Source organism: Equus asinus, chromosome 7, assembly GCF_041296235.1.
Source record: "Equus asinus isolate D_3611 breed Donkey chromosome 7, EquAss-T2T_v2, whole genome shotgun sequence".
NCBI classification, from domain to species: Eukaryota; Metazoa; Chordata; class Mammalia; order Perissodactyla; family Equidae; genus Equus; species Equus asinus.
Genome location: NC_091796.1, coordinates 10,778,970 through 10,797,546, shown reverse-complemented (window position 1 = coordinate 10,797,546; position 18,577 = coordinate 10,778,970). Strand labels below are relative to the sequence as shown.

General features: G+C 42.2%; 2 protein-coding genes across 3 annotated transcripts in view; both read right to left on the bottom strand.

Moving 5' to 3' along the window:
* DSEL (dermatan sulfate epimerase like) overlaps positions 1–5,830 on the bottom strand; it is a 49,260-nt gene extending 43,430 nt beyond the window's left edge. For both annotated transcript variants that reach the window (XM_044774851.2, XM_044774849.2), the window contains exon 1: positions 1,303–5,830. In XM_044774851.2, the coding sequence (XP_044630786.2) occupies positions 1,312–4,950 (3,639 nt within the window). In that variant the 5' untranslated portion in view covers positions 4,951–5,830 and the 3' untranslated portion in view covers positions 1,303–1,311. The remainder of the gene's footprint in view (positions 1–1,302) is intronic.
* LOC106846329 (dermatan sulfate epimerase like) lies at positions 1,335–7,983 on the bottom strand. The gene is made up of 3 exons (XM_070514497.1): positions 7,879–7,983; positions 6,674–7,408; positions 1,335–5,848 (listed from the first exon to the last, which is right to left on the bottom strand). The coding sequence occupies exons 1-3, from the start codon at positions 7,981–7,983 to the stop codon at positions 5,834–5,836; spliced, it is 855 nt and encodes a 284-aa protein (XP_070370598.1). The 3' UTR covers positions 1,335–5,833.
* Positions 7,984–18,577: the final 10,594 nt, after the last annotated feature.

Below are 18,577 nucleotides of genomic sequence, written 5' to 3'. Positions count from 1 at the left end.
GCATCAGAAAGAAGACTGCAATCTGTACCGGGATTTTCATCAAGTCTCAGCACTGCCTGATAGTTTTCATCCAATACATTGTAATTACTCCACTGGCTTATAATGGCATAGCATTTGGATTTCAGAGCCTACCAAAATAAAATGAACCACATTTTATGACTCCATTTATAATAAGATGCAGATGGTAAAGGAAACAGATGCCTCTGACATCATCTCCCATTTGCCTTCAACTTTTGCAGACACTGGCAGTCTGTAAACTCGTTCAAAGGGATGCAAGATAAGTCAGGCAGTTTTCCAACTCTGTTTCCAGTCTACAGAAACACTGGCAGCAGTGGCACTGCTTTCTTTGAGTCATACAGTGACAATTCCTCAAAAAGAAATTTGATTCTAAGTCTGTGTCAGGCTTTACTGCAAAATTAATCATCCAGGAAAAAAAATCCCCACAAATATTGGGAGTTTAGCAATTAGCAGCTACTGATTGTTTTGCATGACAGTGACAGAAAGGACAGGGTGGGTGTGCTGTGATTGTGAACAGCTGTAGCTTCAAGGAGGCAAAAAAGAGAAGGGAGAGTTTTAAACAGACAAGCAGGTCTAAAGTATTCTACCGGCCCTTGGCACCCAGCTCGTTCAAAGACTGATTCCTTATTAGTTCTAAACAAAAACTTTAAGAAGGCTTTTCAGGTTACTGTTTCTGACTCAAAAAAACATATTCATTCTGTATTTCCAGCTGTTTTTCCAGAAGAAATCCTATATTCTGATAGGAGCTTTCACCATTTCCCAGAGATATCACCAACATTACCTACGGGAAAATAAATTCTTTTTTTGGTGTGAAGATAAATGTGTTAGAAGACCTTTTAAAAAAGATAAGGAACTTTTGTAGTCCATCTTGAAAGCAAAAGATGCTTGAGTAAAGCAACAATCAAGGCCTTTAGCAGTGGTTGAGGTTCCAAGCTACATCAGCACGGTTACAGATGGAGGAGAGTTAGACAAAAACCTTTAAAACCTTCCCATCTCCCCGACTCCCTGTGATATAACTTCATCTACAACTCTGTAGCAGACACATTTTAGCAGAAAAAATTTGAGAAACGAAGGCAAGAGAAGTGGTGACATAAAAATAAATCTTGCTAGACAACTATGGTACCCACTTTTAAAACAATCTCTCTGTGCAAGTAGCAGACAGAAAACATACAGACCCACCTACCCACCCACACATACACACACACAGAGTACAAGAATAAACAAACTCTTCTAATTCATATCCACAAGTTGGGTCAGAAAGTATTAGTGCAAATTTCTGCTGACCTGCAGCATCTAGTCCACAAACTTTGGATATCCTAGATGATCCATCAGTGTCCAGCAGATGCTTTCAATGAGTTTAACTTCATCTCTAGGCAAGTTTTGTTTCCAAACATTAATATTAGTTGGTGATATTTCCCCTTCATAGGGAAGATAGAAAAGGTTCGTGGAGGTGGCAAACAATATTTGGTTTAAACTAGCAGGAGACAAAGGAATTCCAAGAAAGGCAAAAATCCTTTCAGTGGTTTTCTGAGGAAAATGCACAATATCTTCAAACTTGATCAGCTGGTAGCTGGCAGGCAGCAAATCCGTATTTATTCTTAGGGCCGCTGCTGTGTTTGCAAGCCACAAATGAGCCAACAGGGAGACTGCACTTGACGTGGATTTTGATAATTCTTTCCTCAATGATTCATACTCCAAAGCATAGCCCGAATTTAAGTTACATTTGCCTTTACCTCCCTTTATTTTAAACAATTTAGCTAAGTGCCCTGGTACATTCTTCAAAGAGTAAAGACTTGGTTTACTACTGTACAGCATTGAATAAATCCATGCCCGAGGGTCCCTCACTATGTACAATGCCCTCATGGAAGCTCCTAAAACTTCCTGAAAAAAATGAAGCTTTAAGGTCCAGCTCCCGCTGCTTAAACTGAGCACAGGCCGTGCACTTGGGTAATAGACCAGGTGTCTCCTCAAAGCCCTAATGTATTCAGCATCTCTATCAAAGGCGCCTTTCATTCTACTTCTTTGTTCTGGCAAAGACTCTCTCCTTTTCAGTTTTCTTTTTTTGTCCTTATTCATTGTAAAATATTGGGCCAGTTTAGCCCTGCTAGGTTCATGCAGATGGATGTTCTGCAAATGTAATTTTGTGTCTTGGACTAAGGACTGCAACCAGCCTCGGAGTAAACGGAAATGCATGGTGTGGATATCCGATGCCTTCCATTCACAGGCATCCACAAATGAGTCGATTTCAAATTCAGTTTCAGGGATATCAATGTAGGCTGTAGGAACCCTGATGTAGAGAAAATCGCTACTGTTGAAAAAAAGTTGTTTGAGAATTTCAGCTCCTGAACCAGGAAGTGAGGTAATGACAACATCGGGAAGATCAATGTGGTGCCCTTCGGAAGATGAAGACTTCGCACTTGCCTCGGCCTCTGTCCTTGCCCATTTTGCACAGATGGGCTGAGTGCAAGTGCTCCACACATCCAGCAGCTCAATAAACCACAAGGCAATAACAAGTATTAGGATCCACCGCATTAGCTTTCTAAAAGAAAGGTAAAACCGCCACTGAAAAGTTAAAATCACCAAGCTAATGCACAAAATCAACCCAACTGCTATGTTAAATTTAAATCCAAAGGGGAAAATAACTCTATCATGTCTCATGGGCTTTACTATTGCTTGAGTGCCCAAACCAAATCTGGTTATTTGGCCCTGATCAGCCACATTGGCAAAGCCACCAAATCCCAGATAATCAAATCTTGTCTTCAGGTTATGGTAGTCAGTTACAATGGAAACCACCTGTTCAGTATTATTGACATTGAGAGAAATCTGAAGTCCAGAATCAGAATTATCAATAAATCTGCAGCTGGAAACATTGACATATGGCCCATAAAAGACATAAGCAATTCTTGTGATTCTGGATTCCATCTGAAATGTAACATTAACAAACTGAGTCCACCTTTTTTTAAATTCAGCTGCTTGCTCTGCTTCCTGGATACTAGCAATGGGGCTATTGCCATGATGATCAAACCAAAACATTTTATAGTGTGCATCCCACACATCCATCATGGCGCCATTATACCTGCTCATAAACCTATACGGGATGTACTTAAAATCAATATCCAAATTATGAAAGAAGGCACTGACAGATTCTATCGGGGAATCTTCTTGCTTCTCAATGTGATCAACAACTAGCAAAGTTTGAGAATTTAAGAGAAGTAAAGCACGATATACACTTTTCAGCTTCATTGCTGAAGAATACGCAGACACTGCTTCCCCACTCACAAATATCATTTCTCCATGTTGAGAGGCAGTGATGATTTCCCCAGCTGCGTCACCAACCTCCTCACCGGTCCACTTAAGCCACTGCGCACATTCTCCCAGCTGACCTTCCCAGGGATTATTACACTGGCTTGTAGGTGACGGAGCAAACACCAGCACATTGTTAAGGTGGCTCAACTTGGGTCCATAGAGAGCTTCAGAAACAAATACCTGCCCATTGGGGGCAAAAGTAAATGAGTTCTGATCTGGATGTTCATGTCCTGGGTTAAAGCTCCTCCACCCATCAATCCAGGAGTACGGCTGAAAGTGAACTATGTCATACACAGCTCGCCCCCCTAACTTCCCAGATTTAAAAGACACAAAGGTATTGGTCTGTGTATTTGGCAACCCAGCCCCATAAGTGACGACACCCCAGTTAGGGAATATGTGCATTTTTGCAGTACCGTATTCAGCAGGAGGCTGTGGGGTGAGCTGGGGATCATACCAGATGTATTCAGTGTGAAGAGTACTCCACCTCTGTGCAGTGGAGGGGACCATAGGTCCATCTTTAGGTCGGTGCCTTCTAATTTGCTGGGCTAACCAGTTTCCAGCCCCATTCTTTAAGATGAACTTATCCAAAAAAACTAACTGGCTCTCTGGACCATAAAACCAATTATAATTAGAATCTGCTATACCCACAGTTCTTTGGAAGCCTGGTAACAGGGTGGCATAATAGAACCAAAAGTGCATTTTTAACCAGTTATTATCCAAGTTGTTGATATTAAAATGGCGCTGGGCCAGAAAAACATACTGTGTGACTGATTTAGCTGTGTAGCTTCCATAGGCCACACCTTCATCCAAAGAACCATCCACAATATGATTCAATAGAAACATCGTCTTTTCCATCACATCTACTACAACCTGTTTCCACAGATTTACTTTAGACCCTTTATCGACCCCAGTCACCAAGGCCCCAGTGAGTAATGCTATCATATTAGTAGCTTGGTGGTTATGGAGAAGTTGTTTGCCCCATGAGCGGACCTTGGAATACTCATACATTTCCTCAGTAATAATCCATATTTTTTCCAGGTATTTCTGTCTTCGATGACCATCTAATAAGTTATATAAAAAGTCAAAGGCAGTGGCAAAACCTGTTAAGGAATGGCCAACTGGAACCTCATCCCCGGGTGCATTCTCAACTAGCCAGTCTTTGTAGCCAACCATCCTGTCCATATATTCCAAGACAAATTCAAAGGCAACTTTGTCTTCCGGGCATAACAAACAGTACAGTGCTAAAGGAGGCAGATTGTTACCATAAATTTCATTCCACTTGGCAGCAAAATCAGCATGCTTGGGTGGAGGTAGGTAGTATGTTGGGTTGGACAGCATAACTGTCACTGCGTTTCTGATAGCTCTGAAAAGGTGCAAATGGCTTGTGCGAGACTTTTGTCTCATTGCTTGGATTTCTCCTGCATCAAAATATAAACTTGGACGAAGCAGACTTTTCTTCAGCTTTTGGTTGGGTCTGAAATCTTGCACTTTCTGTGTCTTAAACTGATCTATATCATCTGTGAAAACTGCCCAATCAGAGTAATTGCTCACAGATTCCTCAAAAGTAGAGAAAGCAAACATCGCTAATACTAAAAATAAGAAATGTCCTGTAAACATTAACGCCATGATCCATCGGGGAGTTCCTTTCCTTAGGCATACATGTCAAACACAGTGTTCAATGTGTTTCCCATCTGTTAGTAGAAAACATACATTTAAGGCCTCGATAAAACCAAGATTGTAAATCGTATATGCTGTGCAATCCAGCTGACATTCGGCTCATTCAAACCAAGTACAGTTGCCAAAAAGAGAAAACTTATACTGTGTATCTGTGTCCCTGACACAGTTTTGCTTCCCATAAAACTTCAAGGAATGTTAAAACCTCTAATTTTTCTGTATCAGGCAGTAAACAGTGGTATAAAGTTAAACATACTATGAATTCAGGATTTCCTTCTTTTACATAAATCTATCTAACATGAAGTGTCAAAACACACATTTGTTAAAAAAAAAAAAAGAAAAGAAAAAGCACTCCAAAATCCAAATTAAGTCATTCCTAGCATAGGAGGCCATCCCCGATGACAAAATCACCATACGTGTATGACACCTTTGCGTGTCTACCCAGAGAAGTTGATGAAGTACTCAAATTCTTGGTGTGAACTCAGTTGTTATTCCTCTCAACTTTTTACACTTGTTGCTTTGAGAAGTTTTTCTTCCTCCATTTTTTGAAAGAAAAACATCCTCAAAAAGTGTTCAAAGTCCTACTTGGTTTTAAAAAACTCAAAATTCCTGTCCTCATTTCAAATCTGTCTTTTTCAGGCTTGCTTACTCATCAGCCTATTAGGACCCAGAGAAAGCATTTCCATGTCTTCATTTATCAGCTTCGTCTGTCCAACTATAAAAATTTAATCTCTTCAGCCACCCAGGTACTTCTCTTCCAATCATGAAGCAACCACCGACTGGGTGAGAAAACTCCCCTTTCACCAACAGAGACGTCTCTTTTTCTGTTCCTTTTTCATGACACTCCTTTCTGGGGGAAAAATAAAACAAAGAAATTCTCTGAGGCTACAGGTATGCTGAGAGTGGAGATACACTGATGATTTCAATGTTCTACAATCTCTTGATAAAAATTTTAGAATCATCATAAAATCTGTTAAGTACACTCTCAGCGCAAGCGATTGCTTTTCTTACCATACTTTTAAATGCACATATTAGGATAACAATGAATGTTGGCAGACGACAAGCAGCTACAAGATACAACTTTCTCGACAGACAGTATTTATATTCTGCCGAGGGCTTGCGTTAGTTATTTAAACATGTTTTGTTCAAACGCAGTTAACACAAAGGTGAGTCCTGCTATCATGCTTGTTTCGGTCACAAAGGGCTCCGGGACTAAAAAGCAAAAGTTGAGAGGATTCTTTTTGACGCCGGTTGAGGGTTTAGCTTTCACGGGATCAGAAGGTGTCTTTGTAAAGGGAACGGCTGAGACCAGACGCTCTTCGCAAAGGAGAAATCAAGACAATGTGTGGGAGCACGGGAGAGCAGTTCCCGCTCCGATCTCTCACCTGTAGCCTCCTTTTCCATCCTGACAGAAGCCACCAGAGGGAGCTCAGACCCAGACTTAAGGCGCAGCCTCGCCTTTTCCCGTCTCCGGTTTTGAAGAACCTAACCAAGTTTCAGTCTTGGACAAGTCTCCTCTCTGTAGGAAACATTAACGCTAGGAGTTTCCTGATCCGCCCCGCCTGTTGCATTTTTTTATTCCTACGAACATGCGGCCCCCATCCTCCGCTTCCCACCCCCGACCTCTGGCTGTGGTTTGGGGACAAGAGACCCCTAAATGGCCAAGTCCGCTTACCTTCGGCAGATCCGGACGGGGTCTCCCGGCAGCGTTGCGCCCCAATGAAGCGGAGATGGAGAGTTCGAGAAAACTGCTGTGCACAGGAAGCCGGGCCCGCGCGGTCCCCCGCAGGGCTGCCCGCGCCCCCAGCTCGGCGGTCCCCGCGCTCCAACAGGCTGCGGCCCCGCGCTCGGCGCCCGCCCCGCGCTGCGCAGACACGCCCGCCCTCGGGGAACGCCGGACGCTCCTCGGCAGCCCGGGACCGCCGGAGGCCGACCCGCGCGCGGCGGGCGCTCTCGGGGGCGTCGCGTCTAGCGGAGCGCCGGCGTCCCCAGGCCGCGATGCCGCCGCGGCCGCCGCTCCTCCCTGCCAGCTCCGGCCGCGCGGCCCGGGGAGGGCGAGAGACGGCGACGCGGGCCGGGGGCGGGGCGGGAACGAGCCGGGGGCGGGGCCGGGGCGGGGCCTCGGGGCCTGGGAGGGCGAAGAATGGAGACGCGTGCGGTGGGAGGGGCGAGAACCAGGGGGCGTGGTTGGGGCGGGGCCTCGGGGTAGCGGGGCGGGAGGGGAGAGAAGGGGACAGGGAGGTGGCAGCCTGGGCTGCGGGGTAGGGGTCGTGGCGGGAGCGGGATCCAGCACCCGCCGGATCCTAACGCCAGTGCCCTCGCGGGTGTTCCCGGCTGCAGTGGTGGCCGCGCGCTCCCGGACCAGCGGAGCCCGAGGAGAAGGAATTTGGGAGCGCGAGTGTCTGAAGACCTAGCCCGGAGGGCGGAGTCCTCCTGATATTCACCCTTTGGTTATGGGGAGAGCTCTGCTGTCACAGGGCCAGGGGGTGGGAGGAAGACAGAGAAGGTTCTGGGCATGATTACAAATGATGGGAGAAGCGGGGGCGGGCGGGATGACGCTGTGGGGTGTCAGGAATCACCCTTTAGGAAGAGCAAGGGCTGAGGAGGGAAGGAATGAGAGGCAGCCTGGCTGAAGTTGCTGTCATTTAGAAAAGCAAAATCAATATACCAGGTTAATATGAGAATGACTTCAGGAGTGCAGATGCTAAAGATCGGGGGAAAACACAGAAGACTAATCGGCTTTATTGATTGGAATAATTTCTCCAGCAGTTTAAATATGAGAAGGTATGGGACAAACAGATGGAAGGAACCTCTTTCTTATTGAAGAGTTGGAAACTGGAATTCAGTAAAGACCCACAGGCAGAAGAATGTGCCTGTTACTCTGACACGTGTGTGCAGTTCCAGGATTTGGAAATCGCAGAGCAGCTGTGAATCCTGTTGTATTCGACATACTGAACTCACAGATCTGCGATTACACTTCTGCATGGCGTGAGCCAACCCAGGGTCTGACCTCAACTATTAGAAATAACTTAGTAATAATAAGAATATAGTAAAATATTATGTGTGGCAAATGAACAAGTCCATCCCCATTTGGGGATTGGTGAAGTGTTCAGTTTCCTCCTACTCCATCCCGCTATGGTAAAATGGACAGATGTAGCCATTAAAAAATGAGTGTCTTTCTTGGATCGCTTCCCTGTAAAGCCAAACAGTAGACCATGGCTAGCAGAAAAAATTTCAAACCATTTACCTTGCAGGTGAAATGTGACCTCTACCTCCTCATCACTCTTCTATTGTGTCCCTTTGGGAGCCCTACCCCAGTCCAAATGGCCAAACTTGCTTTTGCCATGGCACTTCCATAACTATGCTTATCTTATTCCTTCTCGCACAATGTCCTCTGCCCAACTGCCCCCACTTACTAGTTGAAAGTTTTCTGACTATTGGAGTTCTCTTACCATCCTTGTCTCGGCTCAGATGCTTAAATTCCTCTGTAAATAGCTCCTTGCTTTCCCTAGCCAGAAAAAATTACCCTGGCACTCTGATTTGTACCTATATCCAGCACTTAGATTATGCTTAATGTTTCACCTGGCTGACTCCTGCGCTGTCTTCAGAGCTCTTTCGAATCAGGAGCAGTCACGCAGTCCCCTTTGTTAGTGCTGTATCCGTGTGTGAAATGAACTGACTTTCACATTTGGGCTCGCATAGAGCGTCATCTCCTTCACTGAGGTTCGTTCTGAAACAGGGTCCTCCTCTGAACTCCAGAGACAGAACTTCAGGATTATCCAACGTCTGGATTGTCCCCCTATGTGGTCCACCATGGAGGAAGATGACCCTTGGCTTCTGCCTCGTTTATGGGAGAGAGTAGAGTTGGAGGAAAGAGGAGCCCAATTATAGAGATTCCTATAATTTTCTCCCAAGAGGGGTTTCGGAAACTGCTGAGGACTTAGTGTTAGTAAACACAGTGAGTAAATATGCAGACCATCTCTCAGAACAAAACGGTGGATGGGGTTATTTCATTCTGTGGATCTGAAGTGCCTCATGGCACTAGGGCAAGGAGAATCATGGAGAATTATTATGAGCACAACATCTGCCAGGCGAATATTTTAACTTCCATCTAATCTCTTTTTTCAGATTTGTTAACATCAATGTGATCATTTTCACTTTACAGGCGAATGAATTCAGGTGCAGACGTTGAGCCCTCCGGTTTTGCCCCATGCGTCCGCACTGACACTGTGGGATGCAGCTAACCTCTCAGCCTTTCAGATGAGCTTTCAGGCTAATTCATTTTGAGCAAGTGTCTTCTCACAGTTGTGAGTGCGTTGAAATAACACAGGAGCTACAGCTGAACAATTCAGACCTTTGGCAGAAAGAGTGGTAAGTAAATGACACTATGAAAAATGAAGAGAGTCTTGTTTCCTGTGAACTAAAAATGGATAGCTCCAATTATTGCTCCTTCCACACATGAAGATGGTACAAAGTTAATTATAAATAATGCATCAACCCATAGAAGGGATGAGCTATATGTTATATTATTGTAAATTAAAAACCTTTATGAGTGTGGCAAAAGACGCATGTACCAACAGCTGCTAAGTACAGAATCCTGGAGCAATATTTTATTTTAATATAAGTGAAGAACATTGCAGTCTATCACTCTAGGGATTTCTCGCTATATAAAAAGATCTTAAATCTACATGAGATTTTACTCGTGATTTCAGAGCATTTATGAAAATCTGTTTTCTTTATTTGAATATCTTTCAGTCCTACTCCCAGCCACCCTACTTACAACAGAGGTAGTGCTTTCTAGACTAGATTTCCTAAGGCAGGAGCCTGCCATCCTTCCTCCCTTCCTCTCTTCCTCCCTCCCTCCCTCCTTCTCTTTCTTTCAAGATTTCTTCCTTTCTTTGTTTTCTTTCCGTCCTTTCTTTCTTCCTCCCTTCCTTTCTCTCTCCCTTTCTCCCTCTCTCTCTCTCTTTCTTTCTCTTGTTATAAATTCTTCTACACTTAGCCCAGAGCCTGGCACTTTGTGCTGAGTGTGTGTTGAATGTTGAATGTGAATTATCACCCTCATTCTATAGCAGGAGAGAAAAAGTCATAAACATCTAAAGTGAGTGGCTGAATTCTGGGCAGAATTAGAAGCTCTTTTTTGCCCAACCATGCTGAGAAGTTTGTTACTGCACAATGGGTAGTTGGAGTGATGTCTTGGGGTGACTTAATTCAAGTGACACCTAAGACTGGGAAGTCGGCCAACATTTAAGGAGGATTTCTGCAAGAATTTTATGCCTTAAGATGGGTAAATTCAAGCTCTGAGCCTTTGAACATAAGGTAAATACTACGTGGCCTTACAAAAAGATAAAGTGCCAGTAATAAAGCAAGCTTAGACACTACATAAAGTCTCTCGACTGAAATCTTATTTGCCCACAATCTATTGTTCCAGTTGACTCTTAATAATTGCAGAAAGATGTCTAAGAACTAATTGCTGTGCAATCAACGCTGAGCAGGCACGGATTTCCAAAGCCTAGGCTTGCGCACAGCGCAGGTATTTGAATCTGTGGAGGCCTTTGTTGTTCTCCTCTTAGCATAGCCCTTCCTTGGTATGGTTTTGGCTGTGGGAGCTCAGAAGCAGATTTCTCGAACCACTTACGAAGGCCAGATGTATATTATATTGATCCACACGCACTGTTAGAACTAGTATTTGTCCCAGAGTTGGGGATATAGCAGCTGTGATCATACAGAAGCAGACACCAAACTTAAGCTGCAAATTTTATTGCACAATTGGCCAGCAGTGATAGGCCATGCAAATAATAAAGACAAACCACAGATTTAAAGCAGGCAGTAGAATCTGGAAATACTTTTTCTGCAATTGCTTTGAATACAAAACATCTCAAAATGACAAGGATTTTGCCTGCAGAGTTGCTAATGAAGATGTGGCTGAGAGTTTCCTTGAGTTTGTTTATCCAGCTGTACGAGAGTCTGTATGACAGTAACTGGATTTATAAAAATTTAAAAATACCAAAGCCAGATTCTGAGGAAAGAAGTTTCCCCGTAAGTCCACTAAAACCTTGTGTTCATAAATGGGAAGCTTTATTGCTAGCACATCTGCTTACATACAGTTTTGCTTTTACTGTGAAAGAGAATTTTAGACAAAGTGATGCTCACAAGGGGAGCATAAGATGGAGTCTTCACTCCCTTCCCCCGTCTTCCACCAGTGGTTCTCAACCTGGGGCAGTTTTGCCCCTCGTGGGATATTTGGCAATGCCTGGAGAAATGTTTTGATTGTCGCAACTGGGGAATGGAGGACTGCTGGCATGTAGTAGGAAGAGGTCTGGGATGCTACTCAACATCCTATAATGCCCAGGACAGCCCCACCCCTAACCCCAAACAAAGAATTATCCAGCCCACAATGTCAATACTAATGAGCTTGAGAATCCCTGCCCTTGCCCATGACTCTAAAAATTGATTATGTGCAAATCATTGGTAGTTGTTCAGATCAAGTCCTGAATTATCCCCTGGGCTTTCAATCATCTCCTTGCAGTGGTTCCAGAGCCAGCTCTTAGCTAATTTGTTCATGCATAGCTTTCTGTTGTTTACCAGGTACTGGGTCCGTTTCTCTTCCCTTGTCCAGACACTCCTAAACCCAGCTATCTCACCTCATATAAAGCCTGGGCCAGGCTTCCAGGCACAACTGGCAGTAAATCAGTTACTGCAAAACGGTAAGGGAAAGATGTGATTTTAGAGTTATCAGAAATGCCCTTCTGATGTTAAAAAATCATACCACTTCACACACCTATAGACACACACACACATATGCACACACACACCTTTACTATTATCTGAATTGTTTACTTTAGGACAGTGTTTTTCAAATTAAAATTCTTGGACTACCAGTATCAGCAAGACCAGGGTTTTATTAAAAATGCCATTTTCTTAAATCCATCCCAGCCTTATGGATTAAGAATCTCTGGGCGTGTGACTCACTCATCTGTACCTTAAAAATGCTCCTGAGGTGAGCACCAAATTTCGAGAATCACTGTTTTAGGACAAGAATTCTCCTTCTTTTCTTCACCACACACCTGTGGGTATGTCTCCTAGGGTTCATTTGGCTGTGTGACAAAATCATCCTCAGGCTGGCAGGAGCACAGAGACTAACCAAGGAGAGGAGTTGATGTTGCAGAATAACCCAGAGATATGTGGGAAGCTGTTTTGCAGCTAGTTTAATTATTTTACATGCTAATTGTTTATTTACACATGAGAGAGTGAGAGAAAAATAACACAAAGAGGAGAGAAAAGTTAAAATAATCTGGCAGCAGTGAACCTTGTACTGCACATTTTTGGGGCAAATTGATTCAGTGGAAGGCAGCAGAGAAGTTTATCCTAGGTCCTTGAGGAGTTAACTTGCTGTTCTTTATGGATTCCCCAGAACAGCAAGAGTTTAACTGTGAAGCGAATGTGAGAGGCTGTCTTTGTGTAATGTCAGCCAGTAACCGTCCCTTAGTGCTGTCCCCTCAGTAAGATCCAGCCCACACCGTATTCCTCAGTAGACATCCTCACTGGAAAGCCACTAGAGGGTTAGGTTCCTCTCTCCATCCATCTGAGGCCAGGAAACTTCTCTCTCTGTTTCTGAGCATTCACTTCATTTGTCTCTTTTTCTGAAGATCAGCTTTACCGGATCCTTCATGGTGATATGACTAAACCTGACTACCCCTCAGCACAAGTTTATATCACCTTGAGTGTACCTTCAGGCAGAAATAAGTTATCCTTTTTGAACTCAAAATTCAAAGTCTCAGGAGAGAAACCATGATTATGCATCATGGTCTGGGGTCCATCATGACTCACACAGTGATGGAAAGCAGTTCAAGGTCAAGCAGTTCAAACATTGCTACAGGAAATGACACTTGTGGGTTTAGAGTGTTAATCATCGTAAGAGAACAGAGCTGGCTCATACCTAAAAAGTATGACAAACAAATGACACAACAGAGAGCTGGGCTCCCCCTGAGAGGCATATGGGAAGCACTGGATTTGATTTGGGTAGTTGAGGTGGTAGAGATTGAGGTGGGGGTTGCATAGTAGGAGGTAAGGTGAGAGATTGGAATATGTTGTTCAAAAATACCCACAAGTTGTACAGTGCACACTGACTCCTTTTTCTTATCCCTCTTTGAAAATTGTTCCTTTGGTAGAATTTATTAAATTTACCTGATCGTAAGAATCATCTAGAAACACTTGTCAAAAATATACAATATGAGATCTGAGGCTCTACCCTAGACTTAAGAGGGTAGGAAGGAATTCATATTTTTAAATGTCATTTTGATCATGCAAAATTGGCACGTTACCCTTAGAAATGTAACCTTTTTAACATATGGCCAGCTACTTGAAATAGAATGTAAATTAGTTTCAGATCCAGAAAGCAGAGTTTGATGGGGAGAGAAGAGAGGAGAAAAGGTGTGCTTGAGTGAAGCTGTGGAGCTGTGCTGTCCAATATGGTAGTCATGTGGCTAGTTTAATGAGAACTGATGTAAAGTAAATAAAATTAAAAATTCAATTCCTTAATTGCACTATCCACATTTCCAATGTTCAATAGCCACTTGAGATTAGTAGCTGTAGTATTGCATAACACAGATATAGAGTACTTCCTTTCTTGTAGAAAGTTCTGTTGGACAATATTATAGAGGAAGGAGCCAAGGAGAGAGAAAGATGTTATAATATTTGTTTCAGGGGACCCTGGTCACAGGCCTATGCAGAGGTGGTAGATAATTGTTGTAACTTTGATGATGATGTTGATGTACTAATGCTGATAATAATGATACTTACTGAGCATCTATTATGTGCAAAAGACTTTCTCTTGTGATCCTCCAAACAGCCTAACCACTAACCATGGTCATACTGTCTCAGTAAGTAAAGTATATGGATGAAATCAGCCAGTTGATTGTTGTCATGTGGAATTTAGAGCCCCATTTAGCCAGATAGTGTGATTTTGCAAGGAAAGCCAGAAATCTGGACCTTTATGTGAAATTACCTGATTTTTAAAAAATAGCTTAATTTTTTTTTTGCAAACAGTGTGAAGACCACATAAACTATGTCTGTGAGATAGATTCAGATCATAAATTGCAAGGTTTTCACTTTTGGTTTAGAAGCTGGATGCACCGAAAATTAATTTCCTGATTTTTCCCCATGTTAGCCCAACTCTGCGTCAGTAAGTCAACTTCCCATTTTAATTCTGGGGAGAAAAGGTCCATTCTTTCTTTCAAGTGATCTACTACTACAACCCATCCCAGTCTGGAACAAAGACTGATGACGTATTCAAATAATCATATTTATCTCTGCAGAAGTGTACTAAACTTTATTTCCTTCATGTATTCAGTAAACATTCACTAAGTGCTATGCCAGGCACTGTTTGGGAAATCCCTAGGGGGAAAAAACATTCCTAGCCAAATGGAGCTTATAATCTTGTGGGCAGAAAAGGCTTAACAGGGATGAATTATTACTTCAGTTGTTGTCTGTATTTTAATCATTACTTCAGGAGATTTAAATGTCTTTGAAGGATCCTCTGTATCTTGCTGGCCATTATTTTCAAAAGCACATTTAAATTGATGAGGACAGGAGATTAGTAATGACTCAAGAACTAGGAAATGGATAAAAACCTAAATGTTATAAGAAATCTCAGGGATGTTTGCATTTTTTCAGAGCTGCTCCCCTTCTGTTATAATACCTGGAGTCCAGCCAGGCACAGAGCAAGCTGGCTGACTACACAGAAAGGAATCCTGGAACTTCTCTTGCTGACCTGTTTCCAGACTTTCCAGTACGGCTAGCCAGAGACTTCCTATAGAGAATGAGGGAATTCAAAAACAACAAATGTGATAGTTCAGCTATTTGTCTAGGGACGGTTGGGGATGAGACTGATCCATTTTCCTCACAGCTGGCTGCAAAGCAGGCTATTGAGAAGGCTCAGTATGAAAAACCAGGGCCGTGCTGTTGGCGTACGCCTCATCATGGGCCAGAGCTTTGTAGCATAGGATTCAGTCAAACCCAAAAAGCAAGATGAAAATCATCTCTCTTATTGTTAATCATTTTAGACATAATAAATAGAAAAGAGATGGACGGAGCAATATTTTCCAAAAGTCCTTGATGATAAGAACCACCAAGGGCCCTTAATAATTCCATGCTGGAGATGCAGATTCAGGGGCTGGGATGAAATCAGGAAGTTGGTGGTCTTATGGGGCAAGTCAAGTGATTGTTTCACCAGAGAAGTTTAGGAAATTACCGGAGTAGAGGGATAAAGGGTGATTCTGTCCCTGTAACGGTATCACCCCCAGTCACCTGCGGTGTGTCAGCTTTTATAGGCTGATGGTTACATGCCTAGACTTTGGACTGATATTGTTGAGTTTAAATGGAAGCTCTGAGGCATTTTAAGTTGCTGTGAGACATTGGGCCAGTTACATAACTTTTCTGAAAACAGATGTCCTCATCTGGGAGCATAGAGTTGCAATGTCACTAACTGCACAGGGTAACTGGGAAGTTCAAATGAGAAGAGGCAGATAAAGTCCTTAGGACAGAGCTCTGGGGATGGCTTGATGAGTGCTCTTCACAGTTAAAAAGAAATTTTACATAGTTTGTCTTATTTAATCCTTTTAATAATCATGCGATTAACTCAATTTTGTATACCAAAAAACTGAGGAAAAGAAATTCAGGATAGAAAGTATATCTTAGGAGAGTGTGACAAAAATAGTACCCTGATGTCTAGCATCTTGCTTTCTGAATTTGTCTAATTTTAAAGACTGAGAATATTTTAAGAAAACGTCTAATCCATTTCCTTTATTTTGCTGGTGAAGAATCTGAGTCCCAGTGAAGTAAACTAATTGTTCAGTGTGTGAGAGACAGACCAACAACTGGCACCAGAACTCAGGTTTTTTTAATGCCGATCTGCAGCCTCGCCACTGCATTGTTAATGATGTGATTTATCTCTAAGCAAATCTAATGATGTATACTTTAGACTGCATCTTCTGATGTTAAAAAAAAAAACCCTCCTAAATAACTATTCTATGTGCTTCTTAAAATAGAGCAATTTTTCAAGGAATTATCTGGTGTGCATTTGTACCAAAATTCTGTAAGAAATCTTTTGAAAACATAGATCTCTATGTTCACCAGAGATCCTTTTTAATCAGAAACTTGATAGGGCATGAGAATTTACATTTTTATCAAGTCTACCAATTAAAGTTTGAGAACTAGCTAATTAAACTATTATGTCCTTGAGACCATAGATTGTGTATTTTCCTTCTTTGTATTCCCATCAGTTCCAGCCAGAATTTTAGGCAGACACTTTTTACTCAGTTAACTCTTAGTGAATTGAACTGTGGTGAAATCAAATTATGGTAAAATGTTTTGATTATGTAAAAACCTGTGAAGCACGTGTATGGATGAACCATTTCCAAAGATATCATTTACAAAATTTAATCTGAATTAGAAGCATAATTCTCTTGCCAGATATATTTATCTGTCTGGAGAATAGAGAGAGAGAGAGAAAGAGAGAGAGGAAGAAGAAAATTAGCCTTCAGACAAATGGAATCTGCTTTGATGGGGAGGGAAAAAAGACCAAATATCATGCCAATTTTGAAGAATGTTAGCTTGGATGTTAGTTATCTATTACTGCATAACAAATTATCCCTAAACTTGGCAGCTGGAAACAAGCAAACATTTATTTTCTCAAACAATGAGGATTAACAAAAGGGGAAAGATTAACAGGGTGGTTCTGGCAAGATCTCTCAGGAGGCTGTAGTCAAGATGTCTATGTTTGAACCACACTACCTTGGGTGAGGCATGGTGAGGCCAGACACAGATCAAGAGAGAGAAACCAGAAAGAGTCTCACATTTCCGTTATTCCCAGCTCCCTGGGGAGAACACAGCACTCCACATGAGGATATTCACGGGTAGCACCAGGATGGGTCACAGGGCAGAGGGAGAAACAACTGTGGGCAAGCAACTTCTTTGTGATTTCTGAGGGAAGAAATAGGTGAGGCAGGGTTAACAGGCTTAAGTTTGGCTAGCTTAAATAAATTCAGTGGGTTCTGGGCATAGGGGCTGTCCCTGGTTGTCTAGTACCTACCCTGGGCTGATTAAGGTGGGTATATGGTGGCCAGAAGTATGAGAGCCCTATAAGAGACACAGTTGGGATGTGGACTTAAGTGACTACCCAAGAAGGGGACTACTGGCCTCTAGCCAGGATCTAAAACTGAGTCAAGACAGCATTTTAAAAAACTATGTTATAGTTGGCTAGCGCTGCAGTCTCCTGAGGGCTGTTGGCAAGGAGGGCTCAGTCATTACATGGGCATCTCCGCAAGGTGCTTGATTATCTTCACAACATGGCAGCTGACATCCTCGACTCAGCTATTCGAGAATGAGAGGAGCAAGGAGGAGGGTACATTCTTTTTATGACCTAGACTAAGAGGTCACATCCTGTTGTTTCCCACTTACTCTATCATTAGAAGCAAGACATTTAATCCAGTATACACATTTTAAACCAACACAGCTTGATTGACAAAATCCTCTTGAAAAAGAAGTGAGAGAATATTTTCTCTTAGATTCCTGTTAAGGCAATGCTGACTGGAGGGAAGAATAAACGTTCAATTTATTTTGTATGTGTTTTGGTCAGTATTACGATTTCATTATTTTTTGGTGTAAAAAGTCATGGTTCCAGAAAACAAAGATCAATTCTTTTCATAATTTTCATGCGTGAACATAAAGAAAACTCTAGAATAACACCATGGATTGTCATTATATCAAAATAGTCACTTGAAAGAACAATATGTAAAATTAGTTACATATGCTCAAAAACATTTCATGTTTATTCATTCGTTTATTCAAAAATTATTAATAGAGTTTCTATTATGTGCCAAGCTCTGTGGTAAGCATTGACTATACAGTAGTAAAGAGAGATATGTGGTCCCAGTTCTCATTGAGTTTATGATCTAGTGCAGGGGAGAAAGTTCCACAGAAATATTTGAACTAACGTGTATATAATTAAAAACTGAGCACAACCAGAAGGACCACAACTACAATATAGAACTATGTACGGGGGAGCTTTGGGGAGGAGAAGAAGAAGAAGAAGAAAGAAAGATTGGTAACAGATGTTACCTTAGGTGCCAATCTTTAAAAAAAATAATGACAATAATTAAAAACTGAATTACAATGAAAAATTTGCATGGTACTATGAAAGTGGACAAAGAACGTAGAATAGTGGTTAGAGAAGGTTTCCCGGAGAAAGTGACAGTTAAGCCTTGAGCTGGAATCTGAACAATGAGCTGTGAAGGGGATGAGGAAATCAGACTCTCCATAATCACTTGAACTTTACATCGTATATTCCAGAAGTTAAATAATCTCAACTAGCAAAGAGGTCCTCGACAGTTTACTACCTGAGACAAATGATATTACTCTTTTAAAGATCTTCAATATTTTACTTCCCTGTCCCATTTATAACATTTTTATAAATCTAAAGATTTTACTGGATAAATATCATGGCCTCTTTCAATATATGTTATCAGAATTTCTCACTTTTGCTTCCTGAGTGTCATGGGGTGCTTCCTTCACTGCTGGC